This window comes from Cyprinodon tularosa, unplaced genomic scaffold, assembly GCF_016077235.1.
Source record: "Cyprinodon tularosa strain WSP-4 unplaced genomic scaffold, ASM1607723v1 ctg1018, whole genome shotgun sequence".
NCBI lineage: Eukaryota > Metazoa > Chordata > Actinopteri > Cyprinodontiformes > Cyprinodontidae > Cyprinodon > Cyprinodon tularosa.
In genome coordinates, this window is record NW_024037803.1 from 223675 (window position 1) to 249016 (window position 25342).

At 38.8% G+C, this 25342-nt stretch overlaps 2 protein-coding genes across 4 annotated transcripts in view; both read left to right on the top strand.

The window, feature by feature from the left end:
* The window catches only part of LOC119779335 (zinc finger protein GLIS1-like), a 71677-nt gene extending 66072 nt beyond the window's left edge, over window positions 1-5605 (top strand). For both annotated transcript variants that reach the window (XM_038278948.1, XM_038278957.1), the window contains 3 exons: window positions 3019-3155; window positions 3240-3338; window positions 3430-5605. In XM_038278948.1, coding sequence (XP_038134876.1) covers window positions 3019-3155; window positions 3240-3338; window positions 3430-3572 — 379 coding nt within the window. In that variant the 3' untranslated portion in view covers window positions 3573-5605. The remainder of the gene's footprint in view (window positions 1-3018; window positions 3156-3239; window positions 3339-3429) is intronic.
* A 5089-nt stretch (window positions 5606-10694) lies between these two features.
* On the top strand, window positions 10695-22987 carry si:ch211-106k21.5 (SLIT and NTRK-like protein 5). 2 transcript variants are annotated; one of them, XM_038278975.1, is made up of 4 exons: window positions 10695-10906; window positions 14654-14735; window positions 20916-21064; window positions 21134-22987. In XM_038278975.1, the coding sequence occupies exon 4, from the start codon at window positions 21136-21138 to the stop codon at window positions 22357-22359; it is 1224 nt and encodes a 407-aa protein (XP_038134903.1). In that variant the 5' UTR covers window positions 10695-10906; window positions 14654-14735; window positions 20916-21064; window positions 21134-21135; the 3' UTR covers window positions 22360-22987. The 2 variants fall into 2 exon arrangements, with proteins under 2 accessions (XP_038134903.1, XP_038134895.1); XM_038278967.1 differs by lacking the exon at window positions 14654-14735 and having other exon boundaries at window positions 10696-10906.
* The last annotated feature ends 2355 nt before the right edge of the window (window positions 22988-25342 follow it).

Sequence of the window (25342 nt, forward strand, 5' to 3'; positions counted from 1 at the left end):
TTTAAAATGTTACCTTTCAAATGTTATAACAAAGTCAATATGAGCCACTAAAAACAAAGTGTTACCCACTTATCCTCTAGATATACAGCATGTACTACAGCTGGCTCTGGTTAAAGAAAGAAAACTATGCAGTAAGAGGGTGGTTAGCTGGTAATAAATGATCAGAGGACCCGTTTTCCTGAGGTCCTGCTGACAGTCTCACACACGGCTCATACCATGCTAAGCTTATGCAGAGGAACAGTTGGGATACAGCGGCATTAAAGAGACATATCAGCCCAGCTTGGCTGAAACATCTCAGCTATGTTGCTGCAGCGTTACAGGAATGTAAGCTGTGGAGCAGACTTTTATAGCCAAGGTCAGCGATGAAGTTTCAGGGGCCGCTGAGGGGAATTTCAGAGACGTGTTGGATTTTTGGGGCTTACAGTCATTGCAGCACATTTAACAGTTTCACTATATCAAAGCCTACTTTGTTTACATAATGATATACAAAGCCTGGTCTTTATTACCTCAAGAAACCGCAGCCATCTGTGATTTATATCAGTTTGGGTTTCAGAAAGTCCTTCTGATTAATTTAGGCTTTTATTGGGTTTCTCTGCTGAAAGCAGAGGCCGTAAAATTAAATGTAATGGCATTTGACGTGGGAAATCCATAATAAAGTGCTCTTGTGATGATAAATGGAAGATATGAAAGGAAAGCTCCAAACATTTTCTTTTTTTTCACAGCTGGTCAGATGCAAATATAGACTGCTTATGGGCTAGAAGCCATTTGTGTGTTTGACAAAGCCCAGCTTGTTTATGAAGCCCACTAAAACCCTCCCAGAGGAAACCAGCGGCACTCTGGTCCCAAGAGATGAATATCCAGCAGTGCATCATCCAGGAGAGCTCCCAGGATTCATAAAACGTACAGAGAGAGAGAGACGGAGAGATAGAGAGTTCTTTGAAGAAGGGTAGGGGGTTAAATACTATATGGGGTGTCCGCTGCATATCTCCTTTGAGATATCCAGCTGCCTTCTTCCTTCTTGTAGAACTGGCTGCACCGACTCATTTGTTTCCATGTTGAGTCAGAGTGTTTATGCACAGTCAGCACATTCCTGCTCCGCAGCAACGGATACAGCTCTGCACAAATCATCAGGGGGTGTCTACATTAGTCTCTATGCGGGGGAAGACAATTTTAACATCCCATGTTGTTTGGAGCAAATACTTTTTTTTTCAGAATAACATGATAAATGGTCCTCTACATCATAAAACGGCAGGTTGGTTTAACCCTATTTTAATAGGATTAAATGATCCACTTATCGATATGTTGGGATTTGAAGAGAAAAGTTAACCACTTGTTCCCTTTGGTTTTGCTTTTTGCTAAATATATATATATAAAAAAAAATTAATTAAACTGTATGTTTTAAATTCCAAATACCCAAAAATGCTAAATACCATTTTCAATTGATATAGAAGGAAGGAAACTTTCCAAACCAACCTAGAAATGTGAGAAAGTGAATGCAGCTTGACCCAAATTCAAAACATTACCTGTCTTTGTGTACACTGTAAACTTACTTAAAAGTTTAAATTAGTGGTGGATGAAGTTAAGGCTTCTATATTCTGACGCCTTGTTGGGTTTTCTGGTGAGATTATTCAGGATTGTTAGTTTACATTTGAATCCAACCTCGAGTGAAAATATGTAACAATGATTATCTACACAAATAAGTCATTTTCAAGCTAAGACTAATAGGCAACTCACAAAACCGCTATACGTCTGAAGATAAGAGAGGTCCTCGGCATGTTTAACTGCAGGAATGGTTTGTTTAGAGTAATGGGCAATTTTGATCCACACAGAATGTGTTGGATGTTGGCAAAACAGTTTAGTTTCACATAAACAGGGAACCTTTCCCCATTTTTAGTCATGTTTATACACGGCTAATGGAAAACACCAGCAGTTCCTATGGTTTCAATGTTTTTCTTTATACCTCTCTGGGACACAGCAGCTCTTATTGACAGCCTCTCCCACCTGAGCTATCGACCTCTACAGCTCCTCAAGAGCTTTTTCCAAGGGCTTGGTTGCTTCTCTGATTGAGACTTTCCTTGCCCACCCTGTCAGTTTAGGTGAACATCCATGTCTCCGTAGCTTATTAACTAGCGGCAGGTTGAACAGTTCCCTGTTAGATGTTTAACGGTTGGTGTATTGCTTTATTGGCCTTTAGAGGTCAGCACAGGAAGTCATTGCATTTTGCACATTGGCATTGCAGAGATTTTAAACCCAGATCTTATCAGATCATGACCTTATGAAGCCAAAAGAACCAAAATGCAAAGATCCCTAGCTACTACTTTCTGTGGGCTGAGGGTCAGTCTATGCCTTAGGAAGAAGAGAAATAGTAGTAATAGTAGTTGTAGGATGGACTGGCAGATCAGATTGGTGGATCTGTTGAAGTGAGCCAAGAGGAGATTCTATTTGCTCTACCTTCCGACCGCCTAATTATTGTCATGAGACTTGGACAATGCCCCCCAGGGCATATATATATATATATATATATATATATATATATATATATATATATATATATATATATATATATATATATATATATATATATATATATATATATATATATATATATATATATATATATATATATATATATATATATATATATATATTTATATTTATATTTATATTTATATATATATAAATATCCATCTATATAAATACCCATGTAAGCACCCTGTGCGATAACCCTGTAAAAATTTGTCATATGTGGAAACACTGTATATATCCCATGCACCTGTTTCATCCCTTAGCACCTTCTTCTTCTCCTTTGACTATATGAGCTGTTCTCCACTGTTGGATCAATAAATTAAATCAATTAATCAATAATTTGCAGTGACTTGTGGAGTGGGAGTAAAGAGAGCAATGTCTGTTTTCCTTCTGAGCCTTTTTCACCTTCAACACCAGAAAACAATTGTTGGATGAAAAAATAGATATTTTAGTTAAAATTTTATAATAATGCAAGATGTTTATTTTCATTAGGCACAGATCAACACCCATGTTCGAGTCTGCAGACCTTCAGCCAGTGAGTTCTTCCTCAGAGAAATGCAACATTCAGCTGCAAGGTTTCCAGAAAACCTACAACCAACAGCAGCCAGTGTTTCTACAGCAACAGCCAGGTGATGACAGCTTACTCACAGTACTTGAAGGTAACAAAAAACATGCTTTAACTTAACTTGTTTGCTGTTCTTTCTTTCTTTAAGAATGTACCTATCAAGAAGGAAAGGTAGTTCCTCCAGCCAGCAACAGAGGCTTTGAACCTGCCAGCTTCTTCCCAAACCCATCCGCCTCTCACCCTGGAGGTAATACCTCTGACCATCGTCAGAGAACGTTACTGCTTTTGCTAAGCATTACTTAAGATACAAGCAAAACCTCCTGCTCTCCTTTTGTTAGGGTTTGACTTGCTGCAGGACATGCAAGCCCAAGTCGAGGACCTTTACTCCTCATCTCCGTGCCCAGAGGACAGCTTCCTCTTTCAGTGTGGAGGTGTGGACCGCTGCCTCAGTCAGATCTACTCTATCTACTTGGATTCATGATGAAAAACTGTAAAGTCCAAATGAAATGCTCTCTATAATAAAGGATCATTAACGATAGGTAATATCTGCTGCACTTCCTTGAAGAATTTATAGAGAGGTTGTTGTTTTTTTCTCTCCTTGTACAAAAATAACCGGAGAGAAGGAAACTTTCAAGCAAACTGGCATGCATGATTGACCAACACAGAACATCTGGTAACAATATACAGATGTAAATAGCGGCGAACTTTGTATTCAGAGATGACCGAAGCATTTGTTATCTGGATGAAATGAGCTACAGTACTTGCTCCATATTCATCTCTCCCTCCCTCAGCAATGCCAAATTCAGCAATTGTGAATGTTCCTGCTTACACAACACAGCAAACTGCTGTATAACTCAGATTTCCTGCAGCTGGAGTCCATAAATAATTGTCAACAGATTTTAACAAAAGTCAGTAACTATTTAAGGCTCCTAGGAAGAACTTTTCCCATTATGTGAATGAGAAGGACAGTTAAACATTAACAGGAGCTTCATTTTAAGAGAACAAAAAGCATCACTAATCATGCAAAATACATATTCTAGTAATCTTTACAGATTGATCAGCAAAACATGAAAAATGCCTTTTTAAACAAGATATTATTTTAGCATTCCCTAATAATTTTATTTATTTCCTAGTTTGACAACAAATGTGATTTAAATTGTTGTAGTTAATATATGTAATTCTTCCCAGCTATCATAAAACAATGATATATACATATTTAGAGATCTAAATATGTGTTATTAGATTGAAAGCTGTTCAAACAAGTTGAACCAAATATAACTATGGGATATAAACTGCCTACAGTGTCACTGGAGAGTATTCACTCCCCTTCACTTATTCCACACTTTGTTGCATTACAGATTTATTTAAATGAAACCGTAAATTATGAAGATCAACACAAAGTACATCCTACTGATGAGGCAAAAGCTTTTTTAGAACTATGGGCCTTTATTTTTTATTTAAACCTTTGATGATCCACATTTTATTGGTATAGACATCCATGACTTAGTCATTTTTCCAAGCAACTTTAGCAGTAATTCAGGACCTCACGGTAACTACACTGTTTTGAAAACTCTGTAAAGGATGAATTTGATAGAAAGTCTGAATAAGCATGCTAAAAAAAAATCTCATTGCTATTATTTGCTTTGGTTTTAAACTCAAAAACAAAAATCAGAGACTACAGCAACTTATACAAACATTTAGTTGGGCCGTGTCAGTTCTTTTCAACCAGATCCCTGGTTCTTAAACTTGGTCTAAATTTGATGCCAAATAATTGTTATTCCAACTTTGGGGATTTTTTTCATACAAAATTCTGTTTCTATTCAATGCCGTTTTATTTATTTAGCACCGATTCACAACACATGTCATCGTAAGACACTTTAAAGAGAAAATTCAATCATTCTAGACAGGTTGGTTGAAGGTTTTCTACCTAAGTAAACCCAGCTGACAGGAATTGAATCATCAACTAACATTTTGAATAAAGATATCATAGATTGCACACTATAATGTTAAGACTGTGTTGAATGTAGGATAATGTATTCCAGAATTGACATTCTGAGCCCCAAACAAAAGAAATAGAGCTAATTCCAGTGTCTTCATATGTCAAGAGAAGCAGAGAAATATCACCAATTTGAAGCCAAACCAAACAGCATGTTTTTTAAACATTTTGAGGAGAAGCTGATGAGACCCAAAGTTAAAGATCTTGCACAAAAAATTTAAAAAGAGAATGAGTCTGTAAAATAATGGACTTTTTGTTTGGAATCTGTTATCTTTTACTATTATTTTCTGCATATTCTTCCAGTGCCTGTATGATTGGATGGATAGAGATGCGTGTGTGAAATTTTTTGGCCTTTCTGATGTCCTGATTTTACTGTTAGCTTTCAAGTTTTAAAACTTTAAAAAGTTAACTCACTTGTTTCCAGACCTGAAGCTGCACAAAAGTGAGTTATTGCCGCCCCCTAGTGTCTAAGTGAATGTACTGAAAAGCTCTTTAAACTAAAGTAAAAAAAAAAAAAATGAATGAAAAAGAGCCAAACAACCTTACTATAAAAAAGCTTTATATTAAAAAAATATATGTCTGCTCTTTGCTTTAGTGGGATGTCTTTAACATATCTGTTGTACAGTGTTTTTATATACAGTGAGAGAAAGTTGGGAGCTGTTTGCAATAACTTCTCATGAACACCGTATAAAACTGACCAACCAGGAAATGTTTACACTGATTTTGTAGCAGATCAGAAATGTCTCATTATCACTGATCATTGTATAGACTGTATAAACAAAGCCTCTGCCTTTTACATCCAAATAAAACTGTATTTGTTGGTTTTTATGATTTTGTCAAAATCATATCGTTATTTTTCAAAATGCATGGTTTTATGATTTAGTCAAAACTAATGTAAGTTGTGTGAAATATTTTTGGGGTTGTTTATACACACACCAGACTAGCTTATGTGTTTTCAGCCATATATGGCCATTGATTTCCTCATCTGATCCTTAGATTTTTATTTTATCTTTGGTATAAAGTTTAAGTTTCATTTTTAATTTGAGCACCCCTACAGTATGTGAAGCATACGTAGATACAGTAATCACATTTAGGCATAAATGTCACCCTTGTGTTCTTATTTGACACATAACTATTCAAGTGCCTTGCAAAATGTTTCATATTCCTTACACTTGTTTCATATATTTTTGTATTAGATTTAAAGTATAGAATCTACACTCTGGACCATTACATGTTACATGAGGTGGTAAATCAGTCTTATGATGCACATAGCCGCTTAATAGTGTGGAGGAGAGGTCCGGTCTGGGTAAATCTAGGCCACTTGTCCTTGGTAGATGTAACACACCCATCTTATGCCTGGGTCTGTGCTTGCTCCAGATGGAAGTGCTAAGTCAACCATCTAAATCCTTCAGCACCCTTTTAGAAAACAGCACAGCAATCATTTGGATAGGATACAATAACCTAGGCAGCACATTCATTTTGACCACAGCAATGTGTCCCAGGCAGGAAATGGGAAGCGGCGTCCATCGCTCTAGGTCCTGTTTAATCGTACAGAATAATAGGGGAAAGTTAGCTTCATATAATTGATCAAAGGATGGGGTTATGAAGATTCTTAAGTACACAAACCCATTGGGAGACCATTTAAACAGAAAGGGAGGTGTAGTAGATGGTATCGTTGAGAGGGTGTCGAGTGGCATCGCCTCAGATTTAGTCAGGTGAATCTTATAACCAGAGAAAGGACTAAATCAGTCAATTAAATCGAGAAGGCCTGGTATAGATGTCTCAGGATCAGTTAGAAGGATTAGAACATCATCCATGTATAAAGTTATTTTGTGACACAACTGTCCAGTCTCTAAACCAGGTATCGTCCTAAAGGGTTCTGCAAGTGGTTCTACAGCCGAAACCAATAAGAGAGGTGATAAAGGGCAGCCCTGCATCACCCCCTGTGAGTATTAAAGTATTCAGACTTGAGTCCATTAGTTGAAACTGCTGCCTGTGGTTCAATATATATATATATATATATATGACCTTAACCCATTTTATAAGATTTAATAGTGACGAGTTAAATGATAAATAATAGAAAACTATACTGTAAAGTGTTTTAACAATATAAAATTGGGCACCTGCAGAATAAATAACCAATATACAGCTATGGACATTTTTTTAGGTAACATTAGAGATGTGCAAAATGACAGCAGCATGTTATTTAACTGACTATGGTAGAAACTGTGCAAAATCAGCATGAATGTAACAATTTATTAAAGCTGTTAGGAACAGTGATGGTTATAGTCTTACAGCTGCTGGGAAGAAGGGTCTGTGATAACGCTCCATGTTGCATTTAGGGTGCAGCAGTCTGTCACTGAAGGAGCTCTCCTGTTCTGCAACAGCTTCATGCATAGGTGGAAAACATCCAATATAAATGTTACTTTAGTTAGATTTACAAAAATGTTCAAATGATCCTTCTGCTTAACACTAAAGTGTTCATCTCCCACCTGTTATTTTGATGCAGCAAAAGGTGTGCCCCAAGGCTCTATATTCTGGCTAATCCCTTTAACAATGTAGAAAAAAAAGCAGCACAGAGGAGAAGTGGACTCCAACCAATTCAATTCAGTTTATTTATATACTGTAGCGCCAATTCACAACCAGATCATCCAGTCAAAATGAATGGTCTTTTGTTGCTGTTTACCATGGAGCCTCTTGTCTACCCTTGTATCTTACTACTTGTGTTTCCAGCTTAGATGTTACTTAACAGTAATTTCAGGTTTTTGATCACAATATTCCGTTACATTCTTGGTTTTCTCTGTACGCACAGAACTTCAGAGAAAGGACTTTTTACCATGTTTTTATAGCACATGAGATGGTGTGCTGACAGAATAAGTGGTAATTGTGTTTTCCATAAACCTGGTATTCTAGAGAGACAAAAATGAATCACCCTTAGCAGACAATCAGCACTGTAAAGCTGGAAAGGGCAGGGAAGCGACAGCTTGAAAGAAAGCAAGACTGGACTGTTGTGGAGGACTTTATTGCAGGACAGCTCTAAATATGCAGGCAGGGTAACAATGAAAGGACTTAGATTAAAGCATTTTTATTTGTTAAAACAGATCAGCCAAAGAAAAGACCTAAATCTATTTATTGTCTGAACATGCTTTGCAGAGCGGGGTAAACCATGGACAGATTACCACTCAGTAAGAGCGCAACACCTTGATAAAAAAAAATATATTTAACAGTTTAGTGGTATGTGTTACATAATACATGTAAAATATTCAGCATGCCTTAAACTGGGAGACAATGAGTCAGAGCCACTGACTCAACAAAAAAATCCTAAAAAAAAATAAAGGAGCTCTCACTGAAGTCAAATGCTAAATTTTCCTGAGTTTTTTTCATTATAGTTAGAAACAGCTTTAATCTGAAGAAGCTCCTCTCATCTTCTCAACACCAACTGATTACTGCTGACTTTTTCCATAAATGTTCTTTACTTTCTCAGTGTAACAATGAATTCACCTGCATGGTTTACTGTTTATATCACATGGAAATTCTTGGATAAAACAGTTTGCTTTGTTGTTAATTTTTTTGGAATTATTTAATGCTGTTGCAGATAATACATTATTTTACAGCCTCATACCTTTTTTATGGCAAGTTAAAGGCTGTCAACATGCAAATATTTAAAGTTCTCAAACATCTCATTTGTTTTCTTTTGTTCTACACAAGAAACATAATTAATTCCACATAATTTATTGCATCCAACTCTTCCAACCACACACGCACCAAAGTGGTGAAGATTGATGAACATTTTATAATACATAATTTAACCTCTTGTCATGATCTTGGCACTGATGACTGGCTTAATTACTCATTTCAATCACCAACTAAACTCTGCCCACTTTCTCAACACTGCTTATCTGATCCACCCTCCCCTGCCTTTATTTAAGCTGCTTGCATCCAGTCATCGAGCAAGATCATTCTTATTCTCTCTAGCCGGTGGTGAGAATGTTTTTAGAGTACTTGATCCTGATCTGACCTGTTCTGCCTCTCAACTACTGAGCCTGCCAGTTCCGGTATGGACGTTTATCTGAACTGTCTTTGGATTTCTGAACCTCTGACCCTGCCTGATCGTGATCAAATCTGTTTGCCTGACCTGGCTTCTGACTCCTGACCCTCTGAGCCTGCCTGTTCCTCTTCTGTTTGCCTGACCTGGCTTCGGACCCCTGACCCTCTGAGCCTGCCTGTTCCCATATGAATGGTTTGTCTGAACTGTCTTTGGATTCCTGACCCTCTGAGCCTGCCTGTTCCTCTTCTGTTTGCCTGACCTGGCTTCGGACCCCTGACCCTCTGAGCCTGCCTGTTCCCATATGAATGGTTTGTCTGAACTGTCTTTGGATTCCTGACCCTCTGAGCCTGCCTGTTCCTCTTCTGTTTGCCTGACCTGGCTTCGGACTCCTGCTTGTTCTCCAGTTCTGCAGCATCTGGGATACTTTGGCAGTGTCTGCTGCATCTTCTTGGCAGTCTGGGCAAGGACTGAACTTGCAAAACAGAGTTTCCTACCTCAGAAGCCCTAGCCGCTGCTTCTCAGCTCCGCCAATTTTAAATAATTGCATTCACACTGTCTGTCTTGCCTCTAATACACAGTTTTTCTGTATAAGTTCCAATGGCAAGAAGATTAAATTCTTTGATATTTTAGTTCATAAAATGTAACTGCATTTTTACCTTGACTAGTAACTTGCTACTTTGATTTTGCTATAAATAATAACGTTGGCAACAGTGGCAGGAGTTCGTCTAGCAACCAGAGGTTTGTTGGATCATACTTTCATTGTTGTTGTATCCTTGGGCAAGTCACTTCACCTGTATTGCCTACCTCTAAAGGTCAGAGGCCCTGGTGGCGCCAGCGTACGGCAGCCCCACTTCTGTCAGTGAGCCCCAGTGCAGCTGTGGCTACAGTGTAGCTCTCTACCATCAGTGTGTGTGTGAATGGGTGAATGATTGAATGTGGTGTAAAGCGTTTGGTTAAGTCTCCTGACTTGAAAAAGCTTTCTATAAGTACAGTCCATTTTCCATTTACCAAGATGTGATTTACTTTTATTGAGAAGTAACTTTAACTTGATACTTTTTTAAGTAATGCTCCCAACCCTGATATTGACTGATAGATACAACAGCATGGACCATCATCTGTCTTAAAATATATCTTGTCAATTTAAATACAAATAATAATAAATCAAAGACAAAAATCCCAAATAAATGTGATACACTGTTATATTTGGGGCAAAATATCTTACTGCATAATAACCGAATAAAGACACTAATTTAAACCAGAGCACCCAGAGAGAACCCATGCATTCACCGGGAGAACAGGCAAACTCATCACATAATCCTGCGTGCTGGGATTCACATCCCATCAGCTTCTTGCTGCAGGGTAAAAATGAAGCCAAATATTTCCAAGTGCAACTTCAGCCACCAGGCGGCGCTTTGTCACCGCCAAACCACTTGTTGACTGCGTAAACTTTGCCCTGAGATTTAACAAAATCAAACCAATCGAACATAGAAAGTTAAACAGCAACATAAATCTCTTTAGGGAACACTGAGTGCGGATAAAACCTTATCATAGCTCCCTCCCAGATAAATAATCCACCTCTGCACACAATCCCACTCAGAAAGGAGGCTGTGTTCCCACATAACATTTGGAGGAGACACACCCTCAGATCTGCTGAGCGACAGGAGGAGAGCTTCTGCCTGAGGAGTTGATGGGATGCAGAGAGGAGCCACACAGTGAGCTTTAACCCTGCATCACAGAGCAGCAGGATGGAGACATGATGGGGACAATTTAGGTAAGTAAACACCTCTCTGAAGGCTTAAAGAAACGGTTACATTTAATGGGATTTTACTTTGTTTTTCTTTTGCACCTGTTTCAACACTTTACAACTTGGTTTATGCTTATTTACCATGTAAACTATAGATTGGCTGATATAAGCAAACTAGAGAACTGACACCAACTCTTAGTAGGAGTTTTATGAGTAAATGAAACCTGTTCAAAACTAAGTTTATTTCCATTTGTCTTAACTTATAATATGTGTTTATATAAAATGTGTGCCTTGAATTAAAACATTATAATCAAGTTAAAAGAACAGGAGATGTGCGTCATGGATCCTCAGCTGCAGCCTTGATTCTTCATCAGATACTTCCTGATGAAAGGAAGCATTAAACCGTTATTTCAGAGAAGGCTTGGCTGCCAAAGAGGAAGCACCAGCTCACATTGTTAGAGAGTGAGATCATTCACAGTCTCTAGATCTAAATCTTTTTTCTCTCTCTAAAACACTTTCAAAAGGTCAGTCAGTACTGTATATTTCTGCTCTGTGTAGTGCAGTCAGCTCATATTTTTGTGTTTTTGCTGTTTTCACTTAATGTTTTATACACAGAGCTCTAGATACAGCTCCAACCTTTACTCCAATTATCTGAAGTCTCCGTTATCTTTACCTAAGAATGCAAAGACTCTTGTTCTGGTTTAAAACTTGCTCAGAGATAGCTGTGAACATTTGAACCAAAGCTTCCAAATTTAAGCAAATAACCAGGCGACCAGATCTCAACTTGTTTCCTGTTCTTTTTGTTTCAAACTGATGCAGCTTCTGTGGATGGCTATCAGTTGAAACAAAAGACCCGTACATAGCCTAACAGCATGCAAATAACCACACAGGTAACATTCAGGATGCTATATGTAGACACAGAGCACCCCATGGGTTGGATTCAAATAATAAAATCCTCAGAAATATGCAGAGGAAAAGGATCTGCATGACCCTGAATTTGAATAAAACCATGTTGAGCCTGCTCTGATCTTTTTTCACAGTTAAAAAACAGATGGTTGTCAGATGGAAAAAAGAACCCGCGATCTGGACTTTGGTTAAGTTGCAGGGTACCAGACTGGACTAGAGAGTCCAGTTTCAGTCAAAATGTTTCAAGAGCCCATGCCAGATTTAAATTAATAATATATTAGGGCTTTGGCTCTCGCTTTTACTGCTCTTTATGGGTAAATAGGATAAAAAAACATATAAGAATGTTATTTCTGAAACCCTCTGACTTTGTGTAAATAACATACCACTTGACAGATTTAAATGTAAAGCAATCTGAGGAAACCCAAAATCATTTTTCATTTTTCTATGGTGGTTTCTAATCTTCTTAAGTTTTTTTTTTCCTTTTCAATGGGGCTGCGTTATCTAAGGCAGTATGCAGAGAACTAGCAACCCCATCAACAAAATCATCAACCTGTGAAGGGGAATAAACTAAACTTTTGCTCTCTGCAGCACGTTATTTCTTCACATTCTATGCCATATGTCAGCACAAGGTCTAAAGTATGAAGATGAGAATGTGTGGGAATATTCACATTTTGAACAAAGCCATTAGTGTCTAAGATAGCATTAAAGGCTGCTCTTAAGCTATCGCCTTCAATGTCAGAATGGATGTTAAAATCCCCCACTATGATGACCCTGTCAGTATTCAACACCAAATCAGATAGAAATTCAGAAAATTTGTCTAAGAATTCACAGTAAGGACCTGGTGGAGGATTCGAAGTTACAAAAAGAAGAGTTTTTCTTGCTTTGCAAGTTGGATAAAGAAAACTAAGGATTAAAGGAATAGTACATCCAAAACATGATTAGCCTTCATTTTCTACTCACCCCCATGCTGAACAACACTCTGGAGTACTTTTTTGATATCTCAAATGCATCTGGAGATCTGGGAGGCTTCTTGCTGTCTGCTGACATTCAAATAATGGAGGTCTATTGTGCCCGAGACAGAAAGGTCCATAAAAGTCCACAAAAACGTGTCAATATTCCTCCATACTGCTCGTCCAATGTATTCCAAGTGTCCTGAGTGGGTAGCATCCAGAATTTACTCGAAACGAAGTCATTTAGAATGTTTTTAGAGCATAAACAGTAGTGTATAGGATTTCCTGAAAGCACGCACATGCGCGATCACGATGCTACGGAAGCCGGCAGACCAAACCAGCGCATTCAGCTCGGCAAAGAACTCATGCTCTTCCTCAACACTGAAGTCCTCAGACATTTTTCTTTCGTTGTTTCTTTCTTTGCACAGGTAAACGGCACATTTCTTCTTCTACGCTTGCATTATTGGCAGAGCAGACGCTGAATGCGCACTTTCATCTGGTTTGGTCTGCCGGCTTCCGTAGCGTCGTGAACGCGCATGTGCGCACTTTCAGGAAATCCTATACACTACTGTTTATGCTCTAAAAACATTCTAAATGACTTCGTTTCGAGTAAATTCTGGATGCTACCCACTCAGGACACTTGGAATACATTGGACGAGCAGTATGGAGGAATATTGACACGTTTTTTTGTGGACTTTTATGGACCTTTCTGTCTCGGACACCATAGACCTCCATTATTTGAATGTCAGCAGACAGCAAGAAGCCTCCCAGATCTCCAGATGCATTTGAGATATCAAAAAAGTACTCCAGAGTGTTGTTCAGCATGGGGGTGAGTAGAAAATGAAGGCTAATCATGTTTTGGATGTACTATTCCTTTAAATGTTCCATTGAGGGTTTTTACTAAATCCGAGCACTATAATTAATTATTTCACATGGTTTTCTCAAAAAATCTCTTATAACCAAGTCAGTTAAACTGTGTTTTTTGCCGTTCAACAACATAAAAACTATTTTTGTTTTCTATTGTTGGGGTATTCCTTGCCCAAAGTTTTGCGTTTCTAGTATTTAACTCCATCCTGACCCTCCCAGTTAATTCTGACCTGCTGTATCTGCTGTATCTGTATCTGTGTTCCTCTGTCTTTATTGAAGTTGACTACAAAAGGGAAATAGTTATACTTGATTTTCTATAATGTCAAAGGTTCCTTAGAAATCTTGTGACAACGTAAAGAATTCAGGCCAAGTTTGAACATTTCCATTTGTTTCTTGATGGTCCATCATATACAATCAATTTAAAAACAACTTTAGTTTTTATTACAAAATCAGGAAATTAAATAATAGTCTTTATTTAATGATCTTCTGCAATTGTCCCAACTATGCAAACTCTGGTAATCCAGCAAGAGGAGCTAGATAGCTTTCCTCAAGATGATCTAATGAACATGAATTTTTAGACTGGCTGTCTCTTGATTCTTGTTGATGTTTTAGTGGTGTTTCCAAAAATCAGCTAAGAACCGATTTGTTTTACAAAAGTTTGATCAAACTGTCATCTCTTTTATCACTTTAAAGGCCCTTTTTTTTGTTTTAACCTTTTTCTGCTGTATTTTTACTTTCATGAAAGGTATACAAAGTGTTTCATCTACCAGTGATTACTTACTGACTTTTTAAACTCATTATGAAAGCTTTACCCTGTTTTTTGTCAATAAAATAAATAAATAAATAAATAAATAAATAAATAAATAAATAAATAACAAAAAAGAAGAGTAAAGTTGATCTGGCACAATGATATGCTCTGAGGTTGGGTCGACTCAAACTGAGCTCAATGAGGGAATGAAGTGAATCTTACTAACATCCAGACAAGAACTTCTAAATCTGCTACATCAGATGTTTGCGAGGTCGGCCAGTTCAGCCTGTATGTTGTCTACAGCTGGACCAATAAACCCAAGACTCCCTGCAGATGTACTCAGCAAATAATTAACTGGAGACTGCAGCAAGAAACATTGATTTAGGTTTGTTTAAAAACAGATACAGAAAGCACACAGAGTTTTTGTGCATGGGCCCTCACTTCCTGCCTTTGTTTAAGGGTCTCACTGGACCTGCTGATATTCTCAGAAATAGTCCATTCTGGGCTTTTTTATGTTGCCTCTTTTTGATTTGTTTCGCTTTGGAAAGGTTGTGGGAGACTGAATGACTTTAAGATATACTTTTATTTATAGCTCATGCAGACAACATAGCTGACTTTTGAAATAAAGAAAAGAGCAATATATTATCCATTATTTGTCAACAGTATTATTATCTTATGTTATTTGTACAAAGATGCCCATTGGCTCTTGCAAGAGGAGCATTTTAAAACAATGCTGTTATAAGCACTGTAATTACAAGAACAACAAACCAGTATTATTTGGGGGTTGCTCAAAGTAACATTATGACACCTTTTTTTGCCATAATCTTAGTTTTTGCAAAACTTTTTATATTTATGTTGATTTAAACAAAGAAAAAGCTAACCATAAGTTTCCTCTCAGAGAAACATGGGGTAACTTTTGGTATAGTACATCAGAATTTCTCTGAAACGTAAATTGTATTTTTTTCAGAAACAAATGTAAGCATACATTAACAACAGAAGACTATTGTTAATATCAGTCCAAACCTATAAAAAGGGGACAGAAAGACAAAATGTTGAATAAACACTAATTTAGAGTTCAATGCCATCAGAGACAATGCCATCAGTTATCTGTTAGTTATGTCAAGTTGTGGAGAAACATGCATAATTTCTACTACTTCACAATTTCTTTTAGCTGATCTAGTGACTCAGATCTCAATAAAATACATTGAAGTTAGAGGTCAAAATGAGACAAATGGAACAAAAATAATAGATGCCGTATTTCTTTTAATACTGCAGTATAATTCAGTGTACCTGCAGACCCATCACTGGTTTAGAAATGATTTGATTTAAAAGGTGGAACAAGAACAACATGGTATGATAGAAAGACATCAGGTCTTGATTCTGTCTCCTTGAACCCCAGTCGGCCTCAGCAGATGGCTGCTCACAATGGTCCTGGTTCTGCTGGAGGTTTCTTCCTGTTAAAATATGTGTACATACACTATATTGCCAAAAGTATTTGCTCACCCATCCAAATCATTGGAATCAGGTGTTCCAATCACTTCCATGGCCACAGGTGTATAAATTCAAGCACCTAGGCATGCAGACTGTTTTTACAAACATTTGTGAAAGAATGGGTCGCTCTCAGGAGCTCAGTGAATTCCAGCGTGGAACTGTGATAGGATGCCACCTGTGCAACAAATCCAGTCGTGAAATTTCCTCGCTCCTAAATATTCCACAGTCAACTGTCAGCTGTATTATAAGAAAATGGAAGTGTTTGGGAACGACAGCAACTCAGCCACGAAGAGGTAGGCCACGTAAACTGACGGAGCGGGGTCAGCGGATGCTGACGCGCATAGTGCGAAGAGGTCGCCAACTTTCTGCAGAGTCAATCACTACAGACCTCCAAACTTCATGTGGCCTTCAGATTAGCTCAAGAACAGTGCGCAGAGAGCTTCATGGAATGGGTTTCCATGGTCGAGCAGCTGCATCCAAGCCATACATCACCAAGTGCAATGCAAAGCGTCGGATGCGGTGGTGTAAAGCACGCCGCCACTGGACTCTAGAGCAGTGGAGACGCGTTCTCTGGAGTGACGAATCGCGCTTCTCCATCTGGCAATCTGATGGACGGGTCTGGGTTTGGCGGTTGCCAGGAGAACGGTACTTGTCTGACTGCATTGTGCCAAGTGTAAAGTTTGGTGGAGGGGGGATTATGGTGTGGGGTTGTTTTTCAGGAGCTGGGCTTGGCCCCTTAGTTCCAGTGAAAGGAACTCTGAATGCTTCAGCATACCAAGACATTTTGGACAATTCCATGCTCCCAACTTTGTGGGAACAGTTTGGAGCTGGCCCCTTCCTCTTCCAACATGACTGTGCACCAGTGCACAAAGCAAGGTCCATAAAGACATGGATGACAGAGTCTGGTGTGGATGAACTTGACTGGCCTGCACAGAGTCCTGACCTCAACCCGATAGAACACCTTTGGGATGAATTAGAGCGGAGACTGAGAGCCAGGCCTTCTCGTCCAACATCAGTGTGCGACCTCACAAATGCGCTTCTGGAAGAATGGTCCAAAATTCCCATAAACACACTCCTAAACCTTGTGGACAGCCTTCCCAGAAGAGTTGAAGCTGTTCTAGCTGCAAAGGGTGGACCGACGTCATATTGAACCCTATGGATTAGGAACGGGATGTCACTTAAGCTCATATGTGAGTCAAGGCAGGTGAGCAAATACTTTTGGCAATATAGTGTATGTCATTACAAAGGTAGCGGTTTTAAATCCCAGTGGTGTTAAACCAAACTGTGCAGTGCTGTTACACAGTTTTCACTCTCGTAGATATTCTTTCTCCTTTTGTTTACTATGAGAAAACGATAAACTGACTGGATATACTAGTATTATTTACAAAGAAAACAAAAAAAAAAACATGGTCCAACAGCATTCACTGACAGAATGTTTCACACCACCTTGGAGGAATATGGCCCCCTGTTTATAGCAGAATGATCTTTTTCAGCCACTACTAATTGCAGGTCCAGTTGCAACAAATCATGCTAAGACCATCACAGTATCGCCACCATGCTCAGCTGAATGATGTTCTCTGGGTAAGTTTTATGACAGATGTCTTTATGGGCCAAAGAATATCAGGAAAAGTTAGACAGGGACTTGTTCTTTTTGAGGTCAGCTCCTGTTTTGACCTTTGAATTCCGCGATAGATGCTGTTCTTGCCAAGTCTCTGGCCCAATCCCAAACCGGCCCCTAAACACTAACCCTGAGCAGTAACCCTCTGTTTGCCCACAGAGGGTCTGCCACATCAAGGGCCGTCCCAAACCACATAACTGGTAGGGCGGGTGGACCATTCAGTCTGGATCAGTGCAATCTCACTGGGATTTGGCGAAATAATGGAAATCAATTCAGTTTATTTATATAGCACCAAGTCACAACACATCATCTCAAGGCACTTTACAGTTCACCAGGTCATACAGTCAAATTGATTGAAAGTTTTATATCTAAGGAAACCTCACACTGAGCATGCTTGTAGCGACAGTGGAGAGGAAAAACTCCCTTTTAACAGGAAGGAACCTCCTACAACACCAGACGCCAGAGCAAAACATTGGCATTTAACTGTAAGTTCCGCGGGTTTGCATCATCTTTGTCACACTAACAGAAAAAAACAAGTTAGGAAAAGAAAACAAGACGTTATTGATTCCAGAAGAGAAGGTCCTCCCTTCAATCAAGGTGCCCATTACAGCTGTGTGTGACGTCATTGGGAGTGACACTCGAGAGCTAAGGGGTGGTGCTTCTGTTTCTCACTGGTGATTACTGACCTGAACTGAGACAAGTGAAGCATTTTGCGCTTCAGATTTAGTTTTAAGTAGCATTTTTTTCCTCAACCCTCTGGATAAGTCATTGTTGTGCTCTTGAAGTGATTTTGGTAGGCTGGCCACTCACCCTGTATTTATAGATAAAGCCTCCCACTGTAACCCTTTCCTCAGTGACAGAAGCCAGTTACTGTGTATCTCATCTATGGGTACTCATTTGAAATATTCAGCCCACGTTGTCAGACACCTATTCAAGAGTCGTCCTTATCCTGCCTGTCAGAAAGTAAGCAGCCCTTTGCTACGTGGGTGACAATGAACTGATAAAATTAGGTTAATCCCTTTTAATAAATTCAATTAATCAGTCTATTATTTATGTGTATAAATCAATTGACTCACTCACAGCAATATTTAGCAAAATGCTTAAATGAATTAAGATTAATAAACATAAGAATGCAGATTATAGACGGGGTTAATAAAACCAGAGGTGTCCTTGCATTTAAAAATGTAACCAGCCTTCCTTAACAAGAGTTTGGAGCTTTGATTATAAATACATGATTCAGTTGTAGATCTCAGATTTAGAGGAATCTGAATTCAGCATCAAGATCCAAGAGTAAATCGTTGTCTGAACCTGACGACATGGTGCAAATAGAAAGGTTTGTTTGTCTAACTTTTTTATTCCTTTAAAAAAATTAAATCATCATGTTAAGAATTTTTTTCAACACAGATTTACGGTGCAGCTATCATGGGGTCCTCAGTTGGCGCACAGTCCTTTGATCATTGTTTAAGCTAACCTGTTTCCCCACTTTAAAGTAGTTTTACTCTGGATTAGTTGCATATTTGATTATTAGTTTCAAGCTTACTGCATATATGTTTGGGTAAAATTGTTGATCCCATGAAGCTCCTGTCTTCAGACCGGCTGACATCATCAACGTTAAAAACAAACAAGCACCCTTTTCTGCATCCTGTTTGTTTCACGTGTCGGTCATTGAGGAATGGCAGGCCTTGTTTACGTTCACCACATGTGCTGCATTTAGGCTGAGGCAGCCCCACTGTACGCCGGCATTTCAGGAGGTGACTAGTAATTACTTTATTTGTGTCTTGAAAACATCAGTTCCTCCCAATTTCTTTTCATCTGTTTCCCAAAACAGAAATTAAATATAGGTGATAGACGTGACAAAAATAGAATTTTCAGTGTCAGGTTTTTGATATCTAACTAAATAAACTGTTTTCCTTGGTATTTAATTTAATTATGAAAGAAAAATATACCTCGTTACCTACCCTGTAAAATTCTGTTAACAAAATTGTGACAACAGCTTAATTTTGGTTGAAATTCATATACAGATTTTTACAAAAATATGAAGCATTATTTCATTTATTTATAATATGATTTATATCCAAAGAAATTCACACCTCAGTTTCACCAAAATGTAAATCTCACCTAAAGCCAATAAAAATAATTTTTCATTCAGAAATATTCTTTTGTTGGGTATATAATCATGGGGAAGACTGCCGACTTAATGGTTATGCAGCACACAGTCAAATGTTAATCCCAAATAGATAATTACCAAAGACACTAGGGGTGTGAAAAATAATCGTCATGATGATGCATCGTGATTCTAATTTTCGTGATCTACTGCATCGATTCTTGACGCCAAGTATTGATTATTAATTTAAAAAATGAATAAATAAAATTGCATGAATGGTTGGCGAACATCAGCCAAAAACAAGTGTAATACAACTTCCAGTCCAGTAGATGTTGCTACGGATGTGTTGACGCACGCTGCCTTGTGTCACAAGCATTTCCGGCCGCGGGATACTGCGACAAGTCATTCAAAAACAAAACATGGAGGAGATTGAGAAACTTCGTCCGGCTCCATCACATTTCAAATCCGATGTTTGGAAGCATTTTGGTTTCAAAAACAAAGGTAAAAATGCAGTTGATATGACGCACGCAATTTGCAAACACTGCTACACCAGAATTAAATACTGTGGGAACACAAATATTGCAATGCATCGCAATAATTCAAGTATCGTGATGCATCGTGATAGAATCGCATCGTGACTTCTTTGGCAATACCCACCCCTAAAAGACACTATCTCTTCTCTATCAAAGAATATCTAAGGAAAGTTGAGTGGAAGGAAAAAGGGTCCCAGAAAACGGTGCACAAGCAACAGGACTTATTCCATAACTCTTTAAGATTAAATCTTCAAGAATCACCAAAAACCAACTTATTCACATGTGCTGCAAATGTCACATTCCTGATTTAAGACAATTCTCAAAGGGGGATAATTTCAGAGATGTCTTTCCTGATCTAAAGATGAAAAAGGCCTTTTTACTTTCATTTTATTTCTAAATGAGACCTGTGATTGGCTAAGACCCTGTTTTGAATGTTGTGTAGCTCAACACTAACCTAATAATCCTTGAAGAAGCCAACAGCCTGGAATATATTTCAGCAAACTGATGTTTCTGCTTTAACCTTTGTAAAATTAGCATTTTCTGTAAAACTGAATCTTGAATTTTCAAAAGCTGTGCAGTATGCCTGTCAAAATTCGTAAACACCAATGTCTGAAATGAATCGCTCTGCGTAAAAAGAGTCTGTATCATAATTAGGTTTCACTTTTTTAATGAAAGGACTAAAATAAATGAACTTTTGTTAAGGTTGTAAAGTTTTGGTTATTGTGTTGATTAGCTGGTAAAATGATTACTGAAGGACAGGGTAACAAATATTTATATATTTGAAGCCTTTCACCACAGCATCTGTTTCCTCTCCTGCAGCCGAACGAAGGACCGCCACTCCCCACTGATCCCTGTCACCATGCCAACATTTACAATCCTCAGAGCAAACAGGAGTCCCCTGAGAAACTGCTGAGTTTATCAGAGTATAACAGCTTCCTTCTTACTCTGTGGGGGAGACGGGGATGCAGGTAGGTTGGCTGAGGAAGCAGATAAATTACTATGGGGATGTAGTCTGATGAAATCATCTTTTTTTGCAGAGATGGTTCTCCGCTGGGATCTCCTTCTTCTTTCTACCTTCCTGTTGAAGGCTGGTCCGGTTATCGGATGTGTTTGTCCACCAGCAACGATTTTATCCCAGTTTCCCTCTGAAGGTTTGGCAACTTCCTGCTGCTTGAACTTCTCTGGCTCTGCACTCAGTCATGCACACTGGTCTGTGTTCACCAATGGGACCAAAGCACAGATTCTGGATCTCTCCAACTGTAACATCAGCTTTATTTATGTTAGTGATAAACAAGCTTCTGAACTGCAGAGGGTTTACTTAGGTCGGAACAGACTGAGAGCGTTACCAAAGCAGTTCCTGGCAGGGCAGCCTAGTCTGATTGAGGTGGATCTGAGTGAGAACCTCCTGGAGGAGCTCCCCAAAGACTTTCTCCAGGATTCTGATCATCTCCAGAGGCTGGATCTGCGGGGGAACCAGCTACGTTCCCTCCCTGGTGATTTATTGCAGATACGCAGTCTTGAAAGACTAGAGCTGGATGAGAACCTCTGGGAATGCTCCTGTTTGTTCCTGGAGGTGTTGGACGCAGGCCGGCAGGCTAACAGGACCACCAGGCTGGAGGATCTTGTGGGAAACCTGACATGCTCCTCTCCTGAACACCTGGCCGGGAGGACGGTGTGGTCTCTGAGGATCAGTGACATCTGCCGCCCAGCCGGCCTTACAGCACTCTTCATCGTGCTCCCCCTGCTTATCCTCTCTGCCCTGCTGCTCTGCTGGTGCTGCGGGAGGAAGAGGAAGAAAAAGGAAACACCTGCTTTCAGCTCTTCCAAGAAGAGGGCTCCCAGCTTTGGTTACAACAACCATAAACAGCCCAACAAACCGCAGCCTCCAGGGGCCGAGCAGGGAGGAGCTGCTGACTCCGGCAGAGAGGGAATCCTGAAGAACCAGCTGCTGCTGCGGCCGGCCTCGGCTCTCCTGGGCAGCACTCGGGACATCTACGAAGAGGTGGAGATCAAGCTCAGCTCGGTGGAGTCTCTTCCCCCAGCGTCCTGCTCCAGCTCCGCAGAGGGGAATCAGGGCTCCCAGGAGCCCAACGGGGCCAACAAGACAGAGCTGGACACGGTCAGTGTGACAGAAGTGATGAAAGACTCGGCTGACAGGGAGAAGGCTTATCTGACTCAGTCCACTGAGTACTACAGCCTGGTGCCGGGTATAGAGCTGGAGGACTCGGACCACGGGGAATATGAGAACGTAAATCTGTCCTGACATAAAGTTAAACACATTAAAGACATATGCTCAAGTTTACATACAGACTCTCAATGTCGGGCATGAAACACATTCACACACCTCTATCTTAACTTATACTTGGAAACCATATGTAGAAATCGATAAACACACTTGATTTATGATATGTTGCTTAGTTTCTCGGAGCAGAAATGTGTGTCAGCAGACCTGACTCATTATAGTATGATAAGCCTTTGATTCATAAGACAGATTTATACTATGTAATTGTTTTGCTTGTTTATTTTAATTTGTCTTTTTAAACTTGTTGACAGCATGTAATATCTTTAAAACAGTCCAGATGAGATTAATCCATAGCTTATTGTTTTCTGCTTCATTGGCACATGTTTTTAATAATTAAAACCATAGCTTACCCATGATTGCTAAAGTTTATTTCCTTAGTTTATTCAACAAAAAATAACACAAAAACTACATATATTGATATAGTGCAACTCAAAATAAAAATAATAAATGATTGTTTTTGTTTTTTACAACTGAACCAAAATGGTGATGGAAACACAGTGCTGCCCAGATGTTTAAAGTTTATATTTAGCTGTGCTTAAATAATTGGGAACCATTTTGTGTTGTACTTAAATAAAATGCCATAAACAAATCTTTCATTAGCTTTAAACAGACATTATGTAATTTTTTACTGAAAAGTATCTTTCAAAAAGCTTTTTTATTTGACCCTTTACAACTAAAATGTCACTGGATGAGCATTCCAACGCCACAGTCGTTCTGTTACTCTATAAAGCCTCGAAACCAACGCTATTTCTGACATTCTGATTTGAAACAGCTTCCTGGATGGGAAGCGAAAGGTCTTCACACTTGGAAACAAGTCCAGTGGATTGTTTGTTAACGTTTTGGAAAGCCTGTAGCCTAATTTCTTTCAATTACTTTTGCTGAGTTCTAATTCAGCGTCTTTGTCCTCCAAGGGACACATTTTTTCGGCTAATTACGTCATAGGTGTGGAGGTTTGTTCAGATTGGAAGACTCTTTGTGATCCAGCCGACAAATGCATCCTTCTTTTTGTCCGTTTTAAAGGACAGGTCCAGTGTAACTATACTGTACGTAGCCTTGAGTATCGGGTGATTCACTGCGAGTCCAAGCAAGGCGGCATCTCTGAAATTAATGAGAAGAGTTGTTTCAAACAAGTTAAATATGCAGCGGGTAATGTTTGATTTATTGAAAGATTTTATCTGTCCCTGTGAAAATGCGTTTGGCTGACATTTAACCCTGTAATGCCAAATGTATCATTTTTGATACATACGGTTTCTGAAATGTTTTGCGTCTGACACCTTTTGCATAATTTAATGGTAAAAACTTTGCTCAAAATCCTATTGTACACAATCAGATATACCTGATAACAGAGGGCAGAAGACTACACAAAAAATCATCTTGACTTATCGCATAAGAATAAATTATTAATATCAAACATTTATTTCTGTTTTTTATTTTTACATATTTTGTTAAAAGGCCAAATAAGGACTTCAAACCAAAAAAAAGTAATTTTCAGTTTTATTTTATTCTTGGATCGGGCTTTAAAGGGTTAAGCACAGTTATTTGTAATAGATTCTTGCCTGCTTTGTGTGTCAACTGTCATGGTTGCTAGGTGACAGAGAATAGGCCAGAGAAGGCTGGAGGTGTTTGAATCCATAGCAAAACTCTTCTGGCCTTATTTTTATGGACTTAGAACGACCCGGTCCAGATAGAAATTGAACACACCCTTTGAGTCAGAAGTTCCCACACTGTTTGTTTGATCTGACATCAAGCGTTTCAATGTTAAATGGGTCCAATCTACCAAACAATTGAAGCTCAACTCAGACACCAATTGCAACTCCAGGTAAGCTGAAAAAGGTTAAAAAAAACTCTTATTTTAACTATACACCAACAAAAATGAAACAGAATGTGTTTCTATAACAAAAAGTCTTCCAAAAACAGCATGTTTTTCTATGATTTACACGCTCAGCTATGAAGGTCTGAGTCCTATTTAGCATTTTTTACAAGATAACAAGAACTTTCTCTTCTCACAACAAATAAGAGGCGTTAGAAGAGAAGTTAGAGGAAATGCTGGCTGTAGTCAGCATTTCCTGTACTTACTGTAGCTTTCAGCTGGAAACCGGTGTGCCTAGCCTTATGCGAACAGTTCCTTAAATAAACACCATCGCAGGAATGGGACTTCAGGGGGAGTCACTCCTGTTGCATTACTGACATTTGATCTCAACAATGACTATAAAACTACAAGCTTTATTTATTTATTTTTGTTAGAAAGTCTAAACTCACTCCTATTTCTAATATTTGCAAATTACTTAACTGAGATTTTTCTGTTCCAGAAAGTATATCTTTAGCCATTCCCTAAAGGTTTTTTATCTTGTGTTTATTATTCAATAAACACAATAAAAAAAAGTACTTTTAATGTACCGTATTTGTAAATTTTAAGTTACCATAAATAATTTTTTTCAATGGAATAAAAGTTTTTTAAAAAGCCTTCTAGGATAGTCGTGGATGTTTAGCCCAGTAATTGTTTGTAATGTGGGATAGATCTGGATGTTTTCCCAGAGGGACAGGGAGTATGGCCATTAGATAAAAATCTAAATCGTTTGGTAGTTGTGTCTTGTTAGTTTTGCCTTACTCTTCTGTAGGAAGCTGTGCTTGTTTATTCTACAGTGTATGATGTGTGCAGGACTGAAATATTTTTCTTGCCAGGACATTTTATGCAGTTTCTTGACACACCATTCAGGCAAGACCCATCAGTGGTTGAGTCTCCTGTCAATTTGATTTGCAGCAAACGTCCAGTGGCATTCAAACACTTCAGAAAAAAAACAAAGTTTGTTCATGCTTGTGGTATTTTCTCCAGTAAAGAATTAGTCGGAGTTCCTAAAGGTGATGCCAGACAAAACTGAGCTGAATCTCCTCCAGCACACAAAGCTCAAGGTCTTAATTACCCTGACGATGGGGGAAAGCGAGA